The 22,765-nt window shown below is 49.5% G+C and overlaps 1 protein-coding gene across 1 annotated transcript in view; it reads left to right on the forward strand.

The window, feature by feature from the left end:
* Window positions 1-15,980: 15,980 nt before the first annotated feature.
* The window catches only part of VDR (vitamin D receptor), a 37,789-nt gene continuing 31,004 nt past the window's right edge, over window positions 15,981-22,765 (forward strand). Inside the window, exons 1-2 of the mRNA XM_053555456.1 lie at window positions 15,981-16,394; window positions 21,034-21,181. Of these exons, the coding sequence (XP_053411431.1) occupies window positions 21,036-21,181 (146 nt within the window). The 5' untranslated portion in view covers window positions 15,981-16,394; window positions 21,034-21,035. The remainder of the gene's footprint in view (window positions 16,395-21,033; window positions 21,182-22,765) is intronic.

Genomic DNA, 22,765 nt, shown 5'->3' on the forward strand with positions numbered 1-22,765 from the left:
CCCCAATACCCCAGCCTGCTCCCTGCTATTATCAGCCAGTTTCAGTCTTTGCCCTGAGGGCAGCACTGCTCCCAGACACTCTGTCCCAGGACACAGCCCACCACTCCGATGACTTCCCTTCACTCTTGACTTGTGATGGCCTCACCTTTGGTTTTCCGGCCCCTCCCCTACCTCAGACAGGGACAGGAAGGCCTGCCAGCTCCTCTTCAGCTTTCCCTGGGGGAATCAGTGCTGATAGTGCAGCCAAGACTCAGTCTATGCTTCCTCTTCCCTCTTCCCCGTATCAACAGCCTCCTCATTTTGTCCATCCAGCTTCCCAAACCTCTTCCCTATGTGGGGGCCATACTATCCCACAGGGAAGGCTGCCTCTGAAGCATAAACACCAGGAAGGGAAGGATATCAAACCTTGCCCAGGTAGATAAAGGACACAGGTCACTTGTAATCAGGTTCCAGGGAATGGTAAGCAAAGTGGAGGCCAAAGCCAGAGAGAAGCTGCTGAGCAGGAGATGCAGTCAGTTCCCACGGACACTAAAGTTTGCCTCTCTCATCTGGTCTGACTATTGGGGAAATGGTCCAGGGTGGGGACAGACTGTTCTTGCTCAATCCAAGTGCTAGGCGTTGGTGGCAGCGACTGCATCCTGCTGTGGTGACATATGGAAAAGAAACTGCCCTCCCTTCTGAATCCTTGGCCCTCATGGTCCAGATCCTCAGGGTGGGTTCCCTGGAGAGTCCCCAGAGGTCCAGTGGGAGTGATTTGGCATAGGGCACGGAGGGAGAGGAGGCACTCCCATGACTCTTGTTCACTCTGGCAGGAAGGAAGTCGATCTCATCACCAACACACGAAAGGGCAAGTGGAGACCTCTTGGGAAGTCCCACCTTTGAAGTGACTTGTGGAGAGGAGGCAGTCATAAGACCACCACCACCACCCCCCCTCCCCGGCTGGCTGAGGGAGGACAGGGTGGCTGGGCGGTAAGTGGCAGCAGCAAGAGGCAGAAACGGTCGGTGCTCTGTGTGTCTGAGTGCGAGTCATGCTTTTGCAAACCTGCCCTGCAGGTCCCGCGCCAAAGAATAGACTAAGCAGTGTTCCCAAAACCAGATGCCACACAAAGTCTTCATTCTGCACAGGGCAGAGTCCCAGTCCTGAGCAGGGTGTGGGCAGCTGCACCAGCGGGAAAGTGGAGTCTGGGCAGGACTCCACGGCTGGTTCCTGGGAAGCTGCTGCCTCTCACTGGCCTTCTGTTGTCAAGTTAAAGCTTCCCGGTGTTATGCAAGGTGTGACATTCCAGGCACTGTGGACTACCCAGGAGGCTGCAGGCTTTGCTGGTGACATATCCAGTGTGTGCCACCTGCTGGCACTGGAGTTAGAGCTTCAGTAGTAGCTGCTTGCTGAACAATCACTTGGTACCAGATGCTGGACTGTGTGTGTTACAGTCATGGCCTCCCAGACCCACCACTACATTGAGAGAGAGGAATCACTGTCATGTTCACTTTGCAAATGGGGAGACTGAGTCTTTGTGGGGTTAAGCAATATGCTAAGATGACACAGCTTGCAAAGAAGGGAGTCAGGACTCATGCTCAGGTGTGCAGAAGCTCATGCTCTTAGCATCCATGGAGCTCTATGCTCTCTGCACTCACAAGATGGCCACGGGGCACTCAGTATCCACGTCTTGCATATTATAGGCCTGCAATAAATGTCTGTGAGCAACAAGGTGAGATTTACTAGCCAGTTTGAACAAGTTGACTGGAGAGCAAGCTCAGTTTGCCCAAAGGTTACTCTGAGACAGTGACCTCTCAGAAGGAGGCTCCCTCTGCCAGTACCTTTAGATCTCAGTGCCTCTCTGGCAGTCTTGGACACCTTGGGTACCAGATTAAGAATAAAAAAGAACTTGAGAGAGGCAGTGCTGTGCAGAAAGATTGCCGGGACTTGAATAAGACTCTGGAAGGCAAATAAGAAACACTCTTTCAATTTCAAACAAGCCACTTTATCGATAACCTACTAGGTGTGAGGTGAGTGTCCCACTGGCTAATGGGGAGCTGTTCTCACTTGCCTACCTCATTCCCCTCATGGTTATCCTTTAAGGACTCCTGAACCTAGGCCAGCTGGAAGGAGGAGACCTAGCCCAGCTGGGGGGCTACCTCTAGCCTCCTCTGGTAGCCTCCTGCCAGACCCCTGTGCTGTTCACTTTATCATCTCCTCTAATCTCACAGCTTCTCTCTGGGGGTAAGGCTGTTACTCTCTCTAGTATATATATGGGGGAAACCAAGGTTTAGGGAGATGCAATAACCTGCCCACAGCTGCAAAGCCAGCCTATAACCACTGCTTTACATTGCTTGCTGGCCCTGGGCCTGCAAGTGTCAGAGCCTGAAGACAGGAGCCCCCCAGCTCTGGGTCCCAGGGTTCTTTGGTATATGATTGAAACTTTTAGATTTTTTTTTTCTTCTTTCATTTATCCACCACAAAGAGTTGTAATGACTGAAATTTTAGATAGTGCCATTAGATAGTGCTAGCAGCAGGGTAGAACAGAGAAAAACAGTCTGAGTTAGACATTTGGATTCAAATCCTAGCTCCATCATTTTCTAACTCGTGAACTTGGACAGGTTTGTTAATCTCACCAAATCTCAGTTTCCTTATCTGTAAATTAGGGATAATAATAGCTCCCTTGTAGAACTGTGTGAGAATTAGATGATGTAAGTCGAGTGCTTGATCCAGTAAGCACCCATATTAGTAGATATGGGTCAAGGGCCTACTGTGTGGCAGGAGCTGTCCAAGATGCTGTGGATTGAACAGAGGGAAAAAAAGAATTTTTGGAATTGTTTTCAAATTTTCTAGCCCAGCACCCACCATTGGCATGAGGCCCCTTTAGAAATCAAGAAAAGCTGTCCTGGTACCTGGCTAAACTCAGATTGGGTAAATTGATTTCTCTTTCTGTCATTTGTTAGCTGATAAGCTTGGAAAGGTTATTTAGCATCTCTGGGACTCCAGTTCTTCAATTCTTTTGCTTATTTTTTTTTAACTGTGTAAATATATCATGTGCACAAGAGTCTGTAATATGCTTGTGTATAGATTAAAGGATAGTACAGCAAACTCTGTATCTGCCACCTAAATTAGGGATGAACACTCAGGACACCTTTGAAGCTCTCTCTGCCTCTTTCCATTTGCATTCCCTTTCCTCACTCCTCTTCCCAAAGTGAGTTTTGCTTAATTCTTTGCTTTTCTTTGTAAGTTATCATCAATGTGTGTTTTGCAGAACAGTAGAACAGTATGTGGTTTCATTTTACATGGCTTTGGCATTTACATACATGTACGCTTCTGTGATGCACTTCTTTTACTCAAGATCCTGTTTCTGAGATTCGTCAATGCTGGTGCACATTACCGTGGCTCGTTAGTTTTCACTGCCGTGTGGTATTCCAATGTACAAACACACCATGTTTTGTGTGGCCTTTCTCTTGTTGATAGACATTTGGGTTGTTTCTAGTTGGGGCTACTATAATTGGATGACACTGCTAGAGACATGTTATACTTGTCTCCTGGTGCATGTGGGAGGGTTTCTCTGGGGCATATCCCTAGGAATGGAATTGCTGGCTCAGATGGGGGCATATGCCTGGGAGTGGACTTGCTAGATCACATGGGGGCATATCACTAGGAGTGGAATTGCTGGCTCACATGGAATTCCATGTTCAGCATCACTATCTGAAGCCAAACCATTTTCCATAGTAGCTGCCTCAAACAACACTGCTTTTCAACAGCAGATGAAAGTTTATAATGAAAAAGAAAAAAAAAGAAAGTTTATAATGTTCCCATTCCTTTTCAACACTTGATACAGACTTCATTTCTAAAATAATAAAACTGTACTTGCCGAATTTCTATAGTCTATATTAGAAATAACAGAGCCCTTGACTCTGTAATTACTCAGTCAACTAGTGCCTGTCAGTTCCAGGGCAGGCAGGTGCCTCTGCCCTGGCCTCACCTTGACTGTACTGGGCTCAACAGCTCGGCCCCACCTACTCTTCAGCCACCCCCTCACCCTCAACTCCACCCAGAGTCTCTTTCTGGACACCAACCTTTGACCCTCGTGAGATTACCATATTATATAATAGTTCACAATCATAGTAACCAATAGTTATTTATAACTGACTATATTCCAGGCACTGTTTTTCATGAATTTTCTCATTTCTGTCTCTCAATAATCCTACAAGATAGGTAATATTATGCCCATTTTTATGGAAGAAGAAAGTGAAGTTCAAATTTCTTGCCTAAAGTCACTGAGCTACTAAATCAGAGCTAGAGACCAGAACACACGCCCTTCCTCACTTGTCCACTGCTTGCTTGTCCCTGTGTGGTGTCCTCAGGTTCCCCTGTCCTACCTGTCTGAGGAGGGCTGGAAAGAGGCAGCAGGTGGTGTGAGGGGGAATGGGGCAGTTCCCAGCTGGCCAGGGAGATGCTGGAAAACACCTTCAGGGCAGAGTTCTTTGTTCCAAAGACTCTGAATTTCCGGACTGCTGCCAGGGGTGGGAAGTTACTTTGCCCAGCCTATCTGGCAAGCACATCAACATCTTGGGTGCCATGATGTTAAGACGTGGGGGATGGGCTGCCTCAGGTAAAATTCCATTATAATGAGCTCCATTTGAGATCTGACCAGCTTTATTAAAATCATGTGTGCAGCCTGGGAAACTGGAGGTGAAGTGGAGCTAATTTGAAGTTGGGTGTCTTTTAGTAAAGCCTCCCCGCCCAAATGATTGGAGCCTGGAAGGAGGAGAAGGGTCAGACCCACCTCCAGGTCCTTCTTAATGCCAGGCTCCTGCACGGTCTGGGCAAGGCTGTGTTGGGAGAGCTTCATGCATGACTTTACCTGGCAGTGCTAGAACCTTTTGTTCCATTGGCCATCCCCCTCATTTAGCTGTGTGCCCCTGAGAACAGGTCCACATCCCATCTCTGAAGTTTCACTGCTCAACAGAGTACCTAACACATATGCTCAATAGATTTTTTTTTTTTTGAGTCAGAGTCTCACTATGCCACCCTTGGTAGAGTGTGCTGTGGCGTCACAGCTCACAGCAACTTCAAACTCTTGGGCTTAAGTGATTCTCCTGACTCAGCTTCCCAGGTAGCTGGGATTACAGGCACCCACCACAAGGCCTGGCTATTTCTTTTTTGTTGTTGTTGTGGTGGTGGTCATTGTTGTTTAGCAGGCCTGGGCCACTTTCTAACCCGCCAGCCCCAGGGTATGTGACTAGCACCCTAACCATGAGGCTACAGGTGCCGAGCTGTCAATAGATGTTTATTGGATGAAAATATGTATGTAGACCAGGTTCCCTGAGCTAGAAAAGAGAGTTGAAGGGCAATTACTTTGTGTGGTTAAATCTTTGAAAGCTGGGCTGCAATTCAGATGAATTTCTCTTTGTTATTGTAATGTATCAGTGTCTGTCACAGGAACAGACACTGTGACATTTACTGAGCAGGTACTAAGTGCCAGATGTCATCTCACTGAATTCTCATTTCACAGGCAAAGAAGCAAAAGCTCAGAAAGGGTAGGTCACTGGTTTTGGTCACACACAGCTAGTGGTAGGGAGAAACCTGGATTTGGACCCACTGGGCAGGCTGCCTGCAGAACCTGTTCTTTTAACCAAGTCTCCCTGACCACAGGGCTTTGCTGTCACTATGGGTGGGCTAGTCAGGGGCCAGAACCAGGTGAGTAATAAGTAAGTGTGGTGAGATGCAAACCCTGAGGAGAAGGACCGGAGGACACAGGCCTGGTTCAGAGGGCAGTCTGCCTCGGGCCAACAGGGTCTATGGAAGCCCGCTATGGCCAGATTATTCAACTTTTTCATAGAAAGCTGGAAAAATCATGTGTGATAAGTCAAAAGGAAACTTAATAGTCAAGGAAAGGATCTCTAGGCAAAAAAAATAAATAAAAATAAAAAACGTGGACGCACAATTTAGAATGGCTTGGTAGACAGGGAATGGTGCTCCTCCTGCATTATATGAAACCTCTTGTGCTTCTGGTGCTCCTGGTGGCGGGAGAAGATTATTCTCCCTGTAATCCTTCAAGGTCTTTTTTCACAGCCTTCCCCTTTAGATCTGAATTATTTCTCCTCTTAAAATACCCAGGAGAATACTAGTAGACCAATAGTTAATACTTTTATAGTGTGTAACAATTTTTATCACACATTTTAAATATTTTATCTTGGCTGATGTAATTGTATAGAATTCTCTTTTGAGGGTTGGTAAAATAGTAGTGTTTTCTTCTTCTTCCTTCCTTCCATTCTCTAGTCTAAGAGCTGGAGCCATAGAGGATGAAGACATTTCTGGCTCCCACAGGCCTTCTCCGGTCTGCCACCCTCTTGCCCCATATTGGTCCCCATAAATCCCAGCTCCAGGGGGAGTGCAGGGAAAGGCCCTAAACAGGTGGTGGCCCATGGCCAGCCTCCTCTTCCTACCTACTGCCCGCACCCTGAGCTATGGTTCCGAAAGCTGGGCAATAAATAACTCACTGCAGGAATTATTTTTGTCTCTGTTAAACTTCAACCCCTGGCTTCTGATGAGCCTGGCTGCAGGGCTGCCTTTCAGTTCAGGAGAGTTCTAGAGCAAGTGAGGGTGGGGAGGAAAGGGGAAGCACTGGGTGGAGGGGTGTCACGATACCAGGCCCTGACCACTGGTATCGTCCTCTAAGATGCTGCCCCTCAGCTGTCTGACTGCCCGCAACTGACGTAGTGGGTTCCAGCCCAGGCCACAGGAGCAGGGCTTCACCCACAAGTCCTTTAATTGAGACCAGGCTCTAAGATGGTCCATCGAATTCCTTCCTAGGAATGGTTGCCTCTGCCGGAAAGAGTGTGGAGTGAAGGCGGTGGAAATTCTGCTACCTGGCCTAGCTCAGGCCAGTGGGGGCAGGGGGTACAGACAATGACTGCCAGGAGGGAAAGAAGTTGGTCTTGAGTCTAGAGACAGTGGGTTTAGCTCTTACTCTGTCCTTAAGCCCTGGATACCAAAGAAAAACAAGGAATAGGAAGATGGCCAATGGGAAGGGGCAGCGAGGGGGCACTGCATTTTGGAAAGGGTTCACGGGTTAGGACAGGGGCAGCTTTTCCCTACCACTGTGTGGTTCTGGGGAAGAATTCTCCAGACAGATTCTGGTGTTTGGCCTGAAACATTGAAATAAGAGGGTTACGTTCAGTTATGGCTCTGAGGGTGGGGCCAGCTCGTGTTCTGTTGGACTCTGGAGATGGACGGGCATGTGCCTGTGTGTGGATGGACTTTCCACACGTGTCCATGGTGCAGGCTGTTTGTGAGCACCATGTGTTTGTACCTGGTACACTTCCCTAGAGCAATTCCTGGCAACAAGGAAATGACCTTGTGGACCAGGAGAGCAGAGCAGGCTCAGTGGACCAGTAGAGATGGGTTTGGGGATCTGGAGGCTGGGTGGTAGTCCAATGCTTTCTTTGCCCAGCAACTGTATCTGGCCACTCTGGACAGATGGATAAATTAAGTAAGGATTAGACTAGTGATCTACAGCTGAATTGTCACTAACTTTCCTTCCATCTGCCCTTATTGAATCATTTGTTCTTTCTTTTGATTTTCTCTTAAAGAACATATTTTCCCCTATTTGGCTGTGCTGAATTTTTCAGAGCTCCTTTTTCTACCAATTCCCTCTAGTTCAATAAGTGATGGTCCTTGTATCTCCCCAAAGGGCTGTGGGGGACATGGTTTTGTATGTACCCTGGCTGACACTTCAGTTTTGCTGCAGAAGAGGCCTGTTGCTTGGCTAACCTCTCAATGACACAATGACAGAGACCCCATTTTTATTTTCTTCACAGCACTCAAGGTGGATTCAGGTTGGAATGGGAATCTGAGTGGGCTCTGAAATGTCATTGCAGTAATTTAAAATTCCTGGTACTCCACATTCGTTGGGTTTAACTGGAAGAAGTACTCAGTAATGGAAAGAATGGAATGTACTTCCTACCGTCTTGAAGATGAGTGTGGTCAGTTGGCTCATCTCTCTCTGGCACCCTCTCGCTCTCCAGCCGCACTGGTCTGGTCTCTGCCCTAAACATGCTCTTTCTCTTTTGTTCTCAGCCTTTGCATGTGTGGTAACCTCTGCCTGGGACTCTCCTTACCCCTGTCCCCATGACCTCGTTAAATTCCTGGGCTCCTCCCAGTTTCTGTTGAGGAGTTGAGCGAGGACCTCCTCCAAAGAGCCTTCTCTTTTCATCAAGATGAGGCCAGGGGCCCTCCCATGTGCTCCCATATGCCTGGTGCTCACCTGGAGCATAGTGTGTTTTATACTGGGGCTTCCTGTTTGTCTCCCCTGGAGACTGTAAGCTTCAAGAGGGCAGGGTTTGTGTCTGGCTCGCTGCTGTATCTCTGACTTCTAACACAGGCTTTGCCATGTTGTAGGTGCTTAAAACTAGGCATGGTTACCATCTGTGACAGCAGAACTGATGCCCACCACCGTGTGAAGCCATGAAGAAACGCCATAACCTCCTTGGCCCTCTGAAAGGGTCCCCAGAAGGGAATCTACACAGAGGGATGGTCAGGAGCTGGCCCAAACAGGAGCTCTGGACAAATTCTTTAGGAGGAAATCATTCTAATCACAAACCGAGGAGCAGCTGGTATCACTGCTGCTCTCTCAAGTAAATGGCAACCTCCCACTTGGCCTAGGTCCTGGGAAGCTTCATAAATACTGTCCACCCTCTCACTGATAACCCAAAGGATGGAGAGGATGTCTTCGGGTAAATCAGCCCCTCCTCAGTCTAGTGCTGCCTGGTAGAGAGGTATCTATCCTAGCCCTGTCCATCTCAGAGGACCCTGGGAGCCTCAGAATATATCCCAGGATAAGTGAATGGCCTTCCCCAGGCCTTCAGAGCTGGGGAAGCCAAGAGTCTTGCCTAATGGGCAGAGCCAGCCCAGAGCCTGGAAGAGGGGCCACCTCGCCATCAGGGCTGCTGCAGCCTTCACTGTCACTACCCAGCTCCAGCCCCTTGACATACACTTCAGCCTTTCCCAAGCTCTGCCCTTTTGCTGCACGTGGTGGTGGGAAGGCATGGGTAAGGAGGTGCTCTGGTGACAGACAGAGGGGCCATCCTGGAGGTTGCCAAGCTTCGGGGTTCTCGGGGGTGAGAGCAGATGCAGCATAAGGAGCCAGCACTAGACGGGGGCTGTGGGGGAGGGGCGGCCCTGGAAGAGAAAGGGCGGTGGGCAAAAGGGGTGAGCAACCAGTGACAACTAGGGAGCCACAGGCCTCACCTTCCTTCCAAAGTCTGCATTTGTGGCTTATCTTCTCTGCTTGTTGGGGGAGGGATTGGAATGACCCATCTCTCTCCATCCCAAGCAGCCAGAGTTTTGGAAGCCACAGACAGTGGGTGGGATGGTCAGTTTTGTCCCGGCTCAGCAAAAATGTGGCTTCCTGGGATATGTTTGTTTGGCGTGGAGCTTCTAGGACTGTGAGCAGACGTCCAGCCCTCCACAGCACCTCTCTGGGGCCTGCAGCTCTCCCCCTTGTTGTCCTGGCTTCTCCAAAGATTGTATTAATGACAGACACAGTGCTAATACTGACAGCTGACTTGCAGACCAGTCATTTGATCCCCACAACAGCCCCGAGACTCGGGTGCCATCACATCCCTATTTGTAGATGAGGAGATGGGAATGGTTTGGTGGGAACCTGGGTAGTGGCTAGGTGGCCAAGGATTCAGGCTGGCCCAGGTGGCTGGATGTAGGCAAGGGATCTGGTACCAAGAATCTCAAATCTCTTGGAGCTGGCAAGACCCAGGCTTTGGAGACTGACCTTTCACACAATGCAGGAAGAGTTTGAGTGATTCAGAGATCATGTTGGTCCCAGAAGGAAAATAAGGGGAAGAAGCCCAGCCAGGGTGTGGGTTGGGGAGGAGAGGAGAGTGGGCCTCAGAGGAATCTTCATGGGCAAGAGTAGACTCAGGCCTACGTGGATGTGGGACAAACAAAATGGATGCTTGGCCTGGAGACAGGCACACGGGTGCTAAAAGCTGGGCTTGGGAGTCACTTGGAAGAAAGAAGCAGCTCTCTCTTAGTGTCCTGAAGCCATTTTTGTTAAAAAAAAAAAAAGAAAAAAGAAAGGAAGAAAATTCCCTTTAGCCATCAGCTGCACCAGCAACAGCAGAGGTTTGGGTCTGCCCAAAGGAGGGCTGGGCTGCTCTCCCTGTGTCCTTGGTGCTCTCGCTTTGGGGCTCCCTCCGTTTCTGTGTCTTGGTCTCCTAGTAATTAGACAAGCAGCCTTGTTGCCCTGTCAGTTTTCCCCTGTGCAGATATCCTTGGGAAGTATCCACCTCCTGGTATCCCAGGAAACTCCACCCAGAGAAGGGCAAGATCACGCCAGCCACATCCCTCAGCTCGTCTCTGAAGAATGAGGTACACATCCCCTTCAATGGCCCATGTCTCCTTCACACCACACTCTCCCTGGAAGTTGCTCAGGCAGGTGACTGGAGTCCTCAGGGCTGGGCCAGGTGGAGCTGAAGAAGCACACACCCTCACTGTGTGGCCTTGGACAAGTCACTTGCCCGCTGATGGCTTCAGTTCTTTTGTTTTTTGTTTTTGACTTTTCAATTTTTTTTCCTTTTATCTGTAGTCAGTAGATAATAATTGTACATATTTATGGAATACAGAGTAATATTTCAATATATAAAGATAATATACAATGATCAAATCAGGGATTCGATACCACATATCCCTCATCTCAAACATCTGTCATTTCTTTGTGTTGTGAATATTCAAATTCCTCTCTTCTAGCTTTTTGGAAATACATAGCAAATTATAGTTCACCATATTTGCTCTGCAGAGCTTCATAACACCAGGACTCATTACTCTAACTGAGCTATAATTTTGTCACCACTAACCAATCTCTCCCCCTCTTCCTTCCCATCTCCCCTTCCCAGCCTCTAATCCTACACTCCTGCTCTCACAGCCTCAGTTTCCTGAGCTGGGAAACCAGAGGGATGGGGCTGCAGCCTGTGCTTTCCTGTGCTTTACCAGCCACTGCTGGTGTCCACACATCCCAGCGGTGACAGGGCATAGCCTGCCCGTTACCTGGAGAGCAGTAATCAGCCCAGAAATCTTGTTGACAAAGCTGAGGGCAGAGTTTCCACTGGAAAAAAGCAGCTTGCAGGAATAATTGTTATCGATAAGAAGCGGAAATCTATTCAAGGAAGCCATGTATCGCCTGCCTCATCTCCTGAGGTGTCATGAATTCCCACCTCTGAGTCCTTCTGGGAAACTGCTTGTGCTCTCAAGAGTGGGAGGGCAGCTGGCCAAGAAGGAGCATGGGTGATTGGGAGCTGCCTGGTCTTGGTGCAGTGCTCCACTAGTCCTGACACCAAAGTGGGTCACCATGACTTTTGCCACGTTCTTCAGGGTATACCCGAAATGGTAACTAAGAACTGCCTTTATGGGTAAACTCCCTCCTGTAACTGCTGGGTCAAGAGCCACTCACTCTCCCCTGCACAGTCAGTCATTAAGAACGTTTGGTAAGCCTTGTAAATGTTCTTTGAGCTGCCGTGCCAGGGCCCAGCCTGGGAACAGCTGAGTGGCAGACCTCTGTGAAGTGAAGGCCCCAGAGGCAGATGCTGTCTGTACGGATCACCTTCCCTGCTGCTCTCACAAGGATCACAATCATACCTGGGAAGTTTGGGGGGTTAAGTCAAAATTAAATGTGACCCTGGCCGTCTGCTACCACTTCTCCCCTGCCATTCCATTCACAACAGCAACATTGTAGATTTTTATATTTTTTTAGGGTAATTTTCTGACTGATGGAGGTAAAATGTCTTGAGGAATGAGCCCCTTTTTCTAATTTGCACCATGGCACCCTATAGTGACCTTGCCAAACCCTCCTCTAGCAACCCTGTATGAATGGCAATAAATTCGTCTAAGCTGGCTGTAAAAAGTTGGTCAAGGACCAGCAAGTGAAAGTAGCATGGGGCCTGTAATCCCAGCCGCTCCAGAGGCTGAGGCCAGAGGATGGATTGAGCCCAGGACTTCAAGGTTACAGTGAGCTAGAATAGCGCGACTGCACTCACTCTGCAAGACATAATGAGACCCTATCTCTAAAAATTAAAATTAAAAATTAAAGCTGCAGGGGCTGTTTCATCTGTACATAACGAAGAACTTTCTGAGCATAGAGCCATCCAGAGAGTGGACTTCTGTGGGAGCTAGTTCCACATTAGGAAAAATATTCACACATAGACTAGAAAACTATTTGGCTAGAACATTATAGGTAGGATTTAAGATCCTTGGAGTAGGGGATGCTAAGTTACTTTCCAATCTTGAGATTTTCTGAGATGACTAGTAGTTAGTGGGTTTTACTTGGGACATCATACTCTGCAGAAAACAATTTCCATCCCTTCTCACCCATGTGTATGAAAGAACTGAGGAGATAGTTGCAGGCAACAAGTAGTTTGGATAAGTTCTATTTATACAACACACCCTCTCCCCTTTCCCTCATTTTCACTCTGTTTTCCCTCAACTTCTTCCGGAAGGTAATGCTGAGACTGTTCTGGGTGGAGAAAGTGGGTACATGTTGGTGGTGGTTGGGGGGAGGTAAAATGGGTATCTCCTTAGCTTGCCATGATAATTGCTAAGCCTAAGTTATATATTAAAATAAAGAAATGACAAATGGAAAGTTACGTAGGTCATGCGGTGCTCAGCATTCTAGGGGCAAAGTCAAAAGGATGATGACAAATGGCACATGCGTATGCAGAAGTGCGTGTGCAGTTGTGGTTGGTGGACACACGGGCTTATCTACTCCAGAGAAAGCCCAGCACGTGGGTGACTCTGTGTGTGCCAACTTTAGAAGGAGGAAGAATTTTCTCCCCCTCTATGGGGAAATCGCTTAGTTTTCCATTTTTATCTTGGAGTAGGAGCTTTGAGCCAATGTCAACAATGAGAAAGCCCAGTTTTAATTACTTTGTCCTTCCCAAACTGACTGAGGGAGGACCCTCTCCTGGGCTCCCATCCTCCACTGGATCTGTTAGGGGCCACATCTGCCATGCCCTTCCTGCCCACCGGCCTCTGGGATGAGTGGATCCCATTTACTCAGACGTGTGTTGGGGCTTATCTGTTACTGAGGGGTCTAGGAGAAAGCTCCATGAATGACTCTTCCAAGGCCTCCTTGCATGGGAATTCTGGGCTTGAGAATCGCACACTTTCAGAGCTGAAGAAGACCTTTGTGGTCAGACCTCTTGTTCACCCTGTAGTCTTCCTAGAGTCATAGCTTTTCCACCCTCAGGACTCTGAGGAGAGCCCAGTCTGTAGTGGAGTTAAATTGATCCTTGTCTTCCCAGGGCTCTGCCCAGAATACACCATAGCCACCACCCCACCAGCTGTCTAGGCAAGACTTCCTGGGGATGCCCCTTTAACAGAAGCTGCTGGAAGGTGTGGGTGCCTGTTGTGTGAGCTGACAGGCAGACGTGTAGGAGAGGCAAACAAAGTTTGTGGCTTTGGTGACTGGAAGGAAATATGTTATCTTCTCATTTTTGCTAAGACAAGGTCAAGACTGAGGTCAGCATCAGGCAGGGTTTTGATGTGGGATGCAGGCCAGGAGGAATGGAAGCTAGGGGCTTTCTGCAGATTCAGGCTCCTCCCCCTCCACTTCTCTGAAGCTCAGTGCTAGGGAATTGGGTATTTCTGAAGCAGGGTCAGGAGAGGGTCCTCTGGGGACAGCCCCCACAAAACCAGTATGATGCTGTACGTACTCAGAACATGAATTACTGGTGGGTGGGCATGTGACATGGCAGAGGCAGGGGACTGAGCAGGTTTTCCACCTGCCCTCTTTTTCACCCCGTGTCTTTGCCCAACAGGCTTGCACTTGGACGAAGAACTAAATCGAGGATAATCTGTCCTAAACCGACCATCCAGTAGTAAAAAGTTGAGACGGGGCGGGGAGCGGCTGAATAAGGTTTTCCCAGAGGAGAGGGGCTGGATGGCTGAAATCAGATCCTGGCTGAGGCCTGCTGTTCCCTGGCCTGGGCATCCTTGGAAGGAAAAAAGGCTGCACATTCCTCCCTTATGACCTAGGGGCTGTTCTCTGCATTGCTCCCCAACTTAGTGGAAGTGAAGGGCATCCAGGGCTTAGGGTTGGGGAAATGAATTTGCTAAACTGCCTAGATTCAAACTTCAGCTCCAAAGACAATCAATCTCCCCGTGCCTCAGTTTCTCCATCCCTAAGGTAGAGATAATAATGGCACCCACCTGAGGACCGTGGGAGTGGAGGTGTGCCTGCTGTACGTACAGCATCATACCACTTTTGGGGGGGCTGTGCCCAGGTTGGTGAGTGAGTATTCATGAAGAACTTGGAGTGGGGCCCAGGGCAGAGCAATAGGGGCCAACTCTGACGATTATGGTGGAAAATGGGAGGAGGTAGCAGGGGCAAAACCATGCACATGGACGCTGCAATCAGTCTGTCCTCTTTGGCTCCTAGTGCTACCACTCGTCTGCTCTGGGACCTGGGCAAGTCACTCCAAGTGCCCTAAATTCTGGCTTGGCCATCTATGAAATAGAACTTCTCCCCACCTCACAGAACGGTTGTTGAGGATTAACTGAAATAATGTAGGTAGAGCTTAGCAGGCCTGGTAGCTAGTAGATCCTCAATCAACTTTTTTTCTTAAGCTCAAGGGTGCCGAGCTACCTGGATGTCACCTATGACCTCTGAAAACCTTAAGGGCTGAGGATAGGAAAGCAATATCCTTTCTTTTTTTTTTTTTTTTTTTTTTTTTTGTAGAGACAGAGTCTCACCTTCTGGCCCTCGGTAGAGTGCCATGGCCTCACACAGCTCACAGCAACCTCCAACTCCTGGGCTTAAGCGATTCTCTTGCCTCAGCCTCCCGAGTAGCTGGGACTACAGGCGCCCGCCACAACGCCTGGCTATTTTTTGGTTTTTGCAGTTTGGCCGGGACCGCCACCCTCGGTATATGGGGCCGGCGCCTTACCGACTGAGCCACAGGCGCCGCCCGCAATACCCTTTCTATACCCACTTCACCCTCACTTCAGCCTTCCTGAGCATCAGGATGGGAGGCTGAGAGATTGATAAAGCCATAGGGTAGAGTCCAGAATGGTGTGGTCAGCTGGAGGGCACCGGGCAGTGTGAGCAGAGGGAGCAAAGGGGAGCCTGGTGTGCAGGGCTGCAGCAGCACGCTTGTTCCCAGCAGGCACACCTCCACTCCCACGGTCCTCAGGAGTGGGCTGGCCTAGCTCAGGCCATCTCAACTCGTGGTCCACTGGGGTTTTCCTTGGGTGTTCCCCTGGGAGCTGGCAGTGCTGGAGAGGGTGCAGATGAGTCAGTGTGCTGGTAGTTCTTGGACTGGGTCCAGGTCTTGGAAGCCTCTCTGGTTGTCCCCTTCCCTGCCTAATCAGGCCACTAGGAGACAGAGGTCTCTGAAGAGAGATAAAAACTGGGCGTCTGGACCTGCTCCATCTGGGGTTTGGCTAAAGGTCTTTGCCACGGTTCAGGGTCAGATACCTGCATGTCTATTTCCCCAGTCACCTCTTGTTGGTATCAGGGAAGAGAGTATGTGTGTGTCTGTCTCTATAGGTGAAGCAGCAGGGCCAGGATGGGTAGAAGTGGGAAGGGTGAAATTGTGCCAGTCCACCCCCACCCCCCGCCACCTTGGTGACCTGTCATGCTGCTGAGACACAGAGCCTGGGCCACAGAATCAGCTCCCCTGCAGCCTTTGCTGAGGCGGGGGGGTGTTGAGCATGTCTGGGGAAGAGCTAAAAGTGGCAGAAAACATCCTGTTTGAAAGCAACGTGTTGCTGTATTTAACCCCTACAGCACCTCCACCATACACCCAGTCCCCAGAGATCTCAGATGCCTGCCTTTGAAGCCGGCTGTCTCCACCCACCACCGCCAGGTTCAGCTTCTCTCCAGCTGCCCTGCAGTGGACTCTCAGCAGCTGCTGCGCTGCCCCAGGGCCCTCTCCAGAGCAGCAGCAAGCCTACCGTTGGGACGTGGCAGCGTTGGGGGTGGGGGGGGGCTCCCTTAGATAGTCCCCCTTCAGACCACTGACAGCCTGGGCTGGGAGAGGAGGACAACTGCAGCAGGGTGCTCTCCTCCGGCCTATTGCTTCTTGCTGCTCCCTGTCACGGGGAGGGCCCGTCCTGGTGGCTGCCCAGCCCTGCCCCACAGCCCTGTGCCGGTGATGACATGGCATGCCAGCCCCCAACAAGGCTCTTCAGCTACAGTCCCCAATGTTGGGGCTGAAGTCCCTGGAAAGAGCCTCTCATGCGCTCTCACTGGGCTCCTCAGGAGAATGGCTAAGAGGTGGGAGCTGTGCTTTAGAGAAAACCTTAACCCTTCTTTGTTTCAGAAGCTCTTCAGTCTAAAGTGTCCTGGAGCATTCACAGAAGAGCACCTTTGGGCTCCGCTTACCTGCCCCTTCAGGTAAGTGTTTCCCCATTAGCCACAGCTTCCCTGGCTTTTGTTTTTAGGGCATTGCGGTGGTGGTGGGGGGAGTCATAGCAAGGTGGTGGGCAGGGAAGGAAAGGAACACTACCCAAGCTTTGCCAGTGTGTCTGCATTTGCAGCTGAAACCTACAGGCATAGGGTGGGCATGGGTGCTAAGAGGGGCTCAGGAAGGTCCTTGCTGGCTCCCAGCCAGGATTCCAGGGGTCCGTCCCGCCTGTGTTTCCTACACAGCCTCCATCTCCTCTTTCTCTGTCCTGCCCTCTTTAGTCTCTGCCTGTCATTCCTGGGACTTTTAGCTCTCAGGCCATAGAATCCTAGGCCTCTTCTCCACATCTGGGCTCTGCTCCTGGCCTCTGGCTTTTGGTAGCAGCAAATAACCCTGAGCAGATATGTGTCTTCTGTCAGCTCCCCTAAAGTGGCCGTGCACACTTTGGGCCTCTACCTTTCCGTCCAGCCTAACCAGTGCCTGGCTGGCTTTTGTTTTTAGGGCATTGCGGTGGGGTCTCACCCTGGGTGAGGAGACCCTCAACCCACTGCAGGACTGGACTGCCGCTGTGCTGTGTAATACATGGTCCAACTTGCTTGTGCCATAGTATCTCCCAGTGAGCTCACATGATGCTGAACATTTGTTGAACTGATTTGACTGATAAGCCTTTCTACTCCCACCACCCCTGGAATTCTCTGTTTTCCACCAAATCCACCAGATGTTTGGAAGCCTGGATGATGACCTAAACTCTGCAAAAACATCATGATGACTGGGAGCTATAACATCTCAGCCAACCCGGGGTTAAGCCACAAACATCTTAGGCAGTTTCTCCTATTACCCAACCATGGTATTGGACCTCTGGGATCCCTGCCCACATCTTGGACGGGTACTATGTTCTAAAAATCTGTAGGAGTCAGCTGGGACTTGGGATGGTCTATAGCAGTGTTTTTCAACCTTTTTTTTTCTTTTTAATCTCACAGCACACTTGAACTTGTAGTTAAACTTCCATGGCACACTTAAACTATGTTAATTAAAAAAAATAGAGTGAAAAAAAAAAACCCCAGTCGCCATGCTTTGAACTTCTCTCAAAAATAATTTCATTAAGGATCCTTAAAAAGTTTTGTGGCATACCTAAGATCCCCTCACGGCACACTGGTTGAAAAGTCACTGGTCTATAAGGACAATGATGACAAACCCACAGGCATTTTTTCTATTTTTCAATTATGAAATATTTTATATATATAGAAAGGCATACAAACATAGACATAGTATTTTCCTTGTAATAATAAGATACCATATACCTGCCACTCAAAAAATAGAATGCTTCTGCTACGTAACACCTTACATACTACTCCTTGTCTCTTCAAAGGCTTCTGCTAATCATTCTTTTGTCCTTTTTTTATGTCTCTCTCTCTATATATATATGTATATATATAATTATATATATATAGTGTTATATATAATTATAACGCTCGAGTCACATCTGACTTCTGAAATTACAAAAGGTGCTCAAACACTGACATGTGTTCATCTTTTGTTACTGGTATATATTGAGTACTACAATTTTTTTTTTTTTTTGAGACAGAGTCTCACTTTGTCGCCCCCAGTAGAGTTTTGTGGCATCACAGCTCACAGCAACCTCAAACTCTTAGGCTTAAGCAATTCTCTTGCCTCAGCCTCCCAAGTAGCTGGGACTACAGGCACCCACCACAATGTCTGGCTATTTTTTGGTTGCAGTTGTCATTGTTGTTTAGCAGGCCCAGGGCAGGCTTGAACCCTCCAGCTTCTGTGTATGTGGCCGGCACCTTACTCACTGAGCTACAGGCACCGAGCCACAATTGTTTTTCTTTCTTTCTTTTTTTTTTTTTTTTTGAGACAGAGTCTCAAGCTGTCACCCTGGGTAGACTGCCATGATGTCACAGCTCACAGCAATCTCTAACTCTTGGGCTTAAGCAATTCTCTTGCCTCAGCCTGCTAAGTAGCTGGGACTATAGGCATCTGCCACAATGCCCAGCTATTTTTTTGGTTGCAGTTGTCATTGTTGTTTACTAGGCCTGGGCTGAGTTTGAACCTGCCTGCCTTGGTGTACATGGCTGGCACCCTACCCACTGAGCTAAGGGCACCGTCGGGAGTATTACAATTTTAATATAGTTTTCTCCTTTCCTAAAATGTATATACACATACATTTTGGGCATCCTGTGTATATAGATGAACATTATAGTTTAGCAAGTATAAATCTAGCAGTAAAAGGGATAGGCAATGGTGTCACTATTATGTTGAAGTTTCCAGGAAAAGTAAAGGTGAAAGAGAAGGTCAAGAAATCTCCTGTGTCTGAGACCAGGACTCGTTCTGTCCTTTCAGGACTGACAAGACTGTGTCCTTATTTATCTGCCCTATTTCTTTTTCTTGGCATGAAGCTCTTTATGAAATTTTTTAAAAGTAAGTATTTGGCTTGTGCATTTGGCAATAGTAGTTGCTAGAGCTGTCTCAAGGCTTGGGCATCTCTGGGGTCTCATTCAAAAGGGGTGGTACGAAAAGGAAATGACATGAGACTAATGAGCTTCGGTATTACAAAGCCTGGATCAGAGATCGGGGATCTCGGCAATGAAAAGTAGCTCAGAGCCTCACGGGGACCCCCAAAATCTACCTCTCTCTCCTAGGAGTGGGAGAAAATGGTAACCCTGAGCTGGAGGGGGGACGCTTGTCCCTCATTCTTGGCTTTCTCTCTTATTTTTCTTCTGACCTGAGGGAACTTCTTGCCTTAGGTCAGCCTGTAACATCCCTTGTGAGGATTCAGATGAAACTGGGAGAACTGGCTCAGCGCCTGTAGTTCAAGCAGCTAAGGCACCAGCCACATACACTGGAACGGGCTGGTTAGAATCCAGCCCGGGCCAGCCAAACAACAATGACAACTACAACCAAAACATAGCCAAGCATTGTGGCAGGTGCCTGCAATCCCAGCTGCTTGGGAGTCTGAGGCAAGAGAATTGCTTAAGCCCAAGAGTTGGAGGTTGCTGTGAGCTGTGACACCACAGCACTCTACCCAGAGTGACAGCTTGAGACTCTCAAAAAAGAAAAGAGAGAGAGAGAAGAAAGAGAGAAAGAAAGAAAGAAAACGAAACTGGGAGAACTGGGAGTCAGCAGGGTCTGAAAAAGTTTTACTGAGGCCTGGGATGTTCTGGAGTCAGCTCTGAGCCTGTCAGTGGTTGAGATCAGCGGCAGCAGCCAAAGCCAAGGGCCCAATTTGCCTAATGGAAGAGGCAAGCCAGCTGCCGCAAGCCAGCTGCCTCCCGAGCAGGGCCTCTCGAAGCTGTTACATTGTGTTCCTTGTCTCCCTTTTGCTCAAATGTGAAATCCATGTCTAGATGCTAATGCCTATTTATGAAAAACGGCCATGAAAACAAAATTAGTTTATTGCATATGATTCGCATGACCCAGGAGGATATTCAAACTAGTGGGTTTTTTTTTTTTTTTAATTGAGATGGAGTCTCACTCTGTCATCCTCAGTAGAGTGCTGTGGTGTCATAGCTGACAGTAACCTCAAACTCTTGGGCTCAAGTGATTCTCTTGCCTCAGCCTCCCTAATAGCTGGGACTACAGGTGCCCATGGTAATGAGTGGCTATTTTGTTTTGTTTGTTTGTTTAGCAGGTCCGGGCTGGGTTCAAACCCACCAGTACCAGAACATGTGGCTGGTGCCCTAACCACTGAGCTATGTTTTTATTTTTTCTGAGACAGTCTCACTATGTTGCCCTTGGTAGAGTGCTGTGGTGTCATAGCTCACAGCAACCTCAAACTCCTAGGCTCAAGCAATCCTCTTGCCTCAGCCTCCCAAGTAGCTGGAATTACAGGTGCCCATCACAATCCTCAGCTAGTTTTTCTATTTGTAGTAGAGACAGGGTCTAGCTTTGCTTAGGCTGGTCTTGAACTCCTGACCTCCAGCAATCCATCCACCTCAGCCTCCCAGAGTGCTAGGTGTGAGCCACTGCATCCGGCCCCTAAACTAATGTTTTAAATATTATTGCAAACCAAATGGAGGATGTGTTTTGATCACCTTGGTACCAGGACACTGTGGCAGGTGCCTGTTAGTCCTGAGCTGTATGCCCAGGGTGCTGGCTTGGGCGCTTGAGTCCTCTGTTTCCCTCATGCTCATGGGGAGAGAAGCTGAGGATTTGTTGCTGTTGGGGGGGGGGGTGTTGAAGTTGTGGGAGGGCCCCCCGTTTTCTCTAGGAGAATATGCTGAGCCAGAGAGAGGCCCCTAAGCTGGGTTGGGTCTGCTACTGAGGCAGAGCCGGTGCATGGCATGCATTATGTCCACCCATAGGATCATTGCTCATGCCCTAGAAGTAAAATGCCTCCTCAGACGAGGACGGGACGGGGCACCTCTTCCAAAGTAGCCCAGCAGATGCAGCCTCTGCTCCTGGGCAGTGCTGTGAGACAGCAGAGTGAGCAGAGCCACGTAGCAGGTGCTCCAAAAAAATCCGCATCCAGGCCTGGGCCCTGGGGAGCTACCAGTTTTACCGAGCCCCCTGGTGGCAGTGGGGCAGTGGGGGAGGGGTAGGTACTAAGGATGACAGCAGATCCTGGCACTGACTCTGGCTCTGGCTGTGACTTGCCTGCTGTTCTTACAGGGATGGAGGCGATGGCAGCCAGCACTTCCCTGCCTGACCCTGGCGACTTTGACCGGAATGTCCCCCGGATCTGTGGAGTGTGTGGAGACCGAGCCACAGGTTTTCACTTCAACGCTATGACCTGTGAAGGCTGCAAAGGCTTCTTCAGGTGAGGCTTTCTCCCGGCTCTCTCTAGGAACAAGGGAGGGAAAGGAAGGAGATGTTCCCGTGAAGGAAACCCCTGCATTTTCCATGTCTCTCCCTCCCCTCCGTGTACTGGAACATGGCAGCTCTCACAGCCGTGGGAGCAACAGCGTCTTGGTGAGGGATATCCTCTCCCCACTCCCAGCTCTACCTGTGGCCTCCAATCCTCTCAGAAATCGCCTTCATGAGGTTTCTGTGTGGGTCTACGTCTTCCTGTCACCCCTTGGAGCACAGCCCCCCCACACTGACCCATGTGTCTGTCCTTCCACAGGGAGGACAACTGATGAGCACAGCCTCCCAACCCACAAGATAGGCAGGTCTTTGGGGGAAGCCCAGGAACTTGGCTTCAGGGCAGACCTCCCCACTAGATCCAGCTGCACCCTGCTCTGTGCCCATGTCTTCACTCACGGCTTGTCTGTCCAGCCCTGAAAGCTAACCCCAGAATGCCCGGGCAGGGTCAGGAATGTATCAGCAATCTGGTTCAGTCAGGGCCAGTTTCTCTCCCGGCACCGGAGTCTCCTCCCCTTATGTGAGCCCAGGATTCCAAGTGAAAACGGTGTGGAGAAAGCCCCAGAAAAGCCCAAGGAGCTTTCCATCCAAAGCCAGGGAGGGATTATGGGAAAGGGATGGATTGCAGGTCGGAATTGGGAACCACAAGGGATTAGCACTGGTAAATATTGGAGAGAGAGTGAGTAATTGGAAGGTGGCAGCAGGAAGATGGCATCTGTCTAACAGTCCAGGTGGGAAGTGGCACAGTGGAGGACAGGGCTCTGACTGTCAAGTGAGGAAAGAGTATGTCGGGTCCAGAATGAGCACACTGAGTCTGGCCTGGCTCCTGTGTGAACGGAAGAGCCCACCTCACCTTGAGGGCAGAGTGAATCAGAGTGCCAGGGACTCATGTGGTACATACTTCTCTGGCTCAGGGACTCTGGGGCTCTCTGTAAACATAGGCTCTCGACTCCCCTGCCCTAAACCCCAAGAACCAGCAGCCCCAGGGTTTCATGGCCTGGAGCAATTGCCAGGCAGCAATGCTTCTATGGGTGCTAAATGTTCCCAGCTCAGGGGGTCAGACCAGCAGCACCGCTGGCTTTAGGATCTGTGGATCCTCAGGCTGGAAACCCACACTTCCTGCAGGGTGGACCTTCCACAGCCCAGGCTGTGTGTCTCAGCTGCCACCTGGATCCTTACTGCCAGAGCCTGAGAATGGAGGAGCTGCCTCCTGCCTGGTAGTGGTGAAGGAATCTGGGTGCACACATTGGGACCCAGTTCCTGCCGTGGAACCTGTCAGAAATGTGCCCCTGGATGCTGGCCATGAATGAATGGATGTCCTTGCTCAAACACCTTGACCATGTTTCAGTTAACTCACCTAACCCCCTGAGTGTGCCGATATCTGACCCCCCTGCTCGTAGACTTATCTGAGCATTAATGAGATGATGTATATAAAAGTGCTTTGAAAAACATGAAGAACAATATAAGTACATTATTTTTGAGCCAAATGGGCCACTACTACTGCTCTCAGTGGAACCGTGGCCTCATAAAATAAATACAA

Source organism: Nycticebus coucang, chromosome 12 (genome assembly GCF_027406575.1).
Source record: "Nycticebus coucang isolate mNycCou1 chromosome 12, mNycCou1.pri, whole genome shotgun sequence".
Classification (NCBI taxonomy): Eukaryota; Metazoa; Chordata; class Mammalia; order Primates; family Lorisidae; genus Nycticebus; species Nycticebus coucang.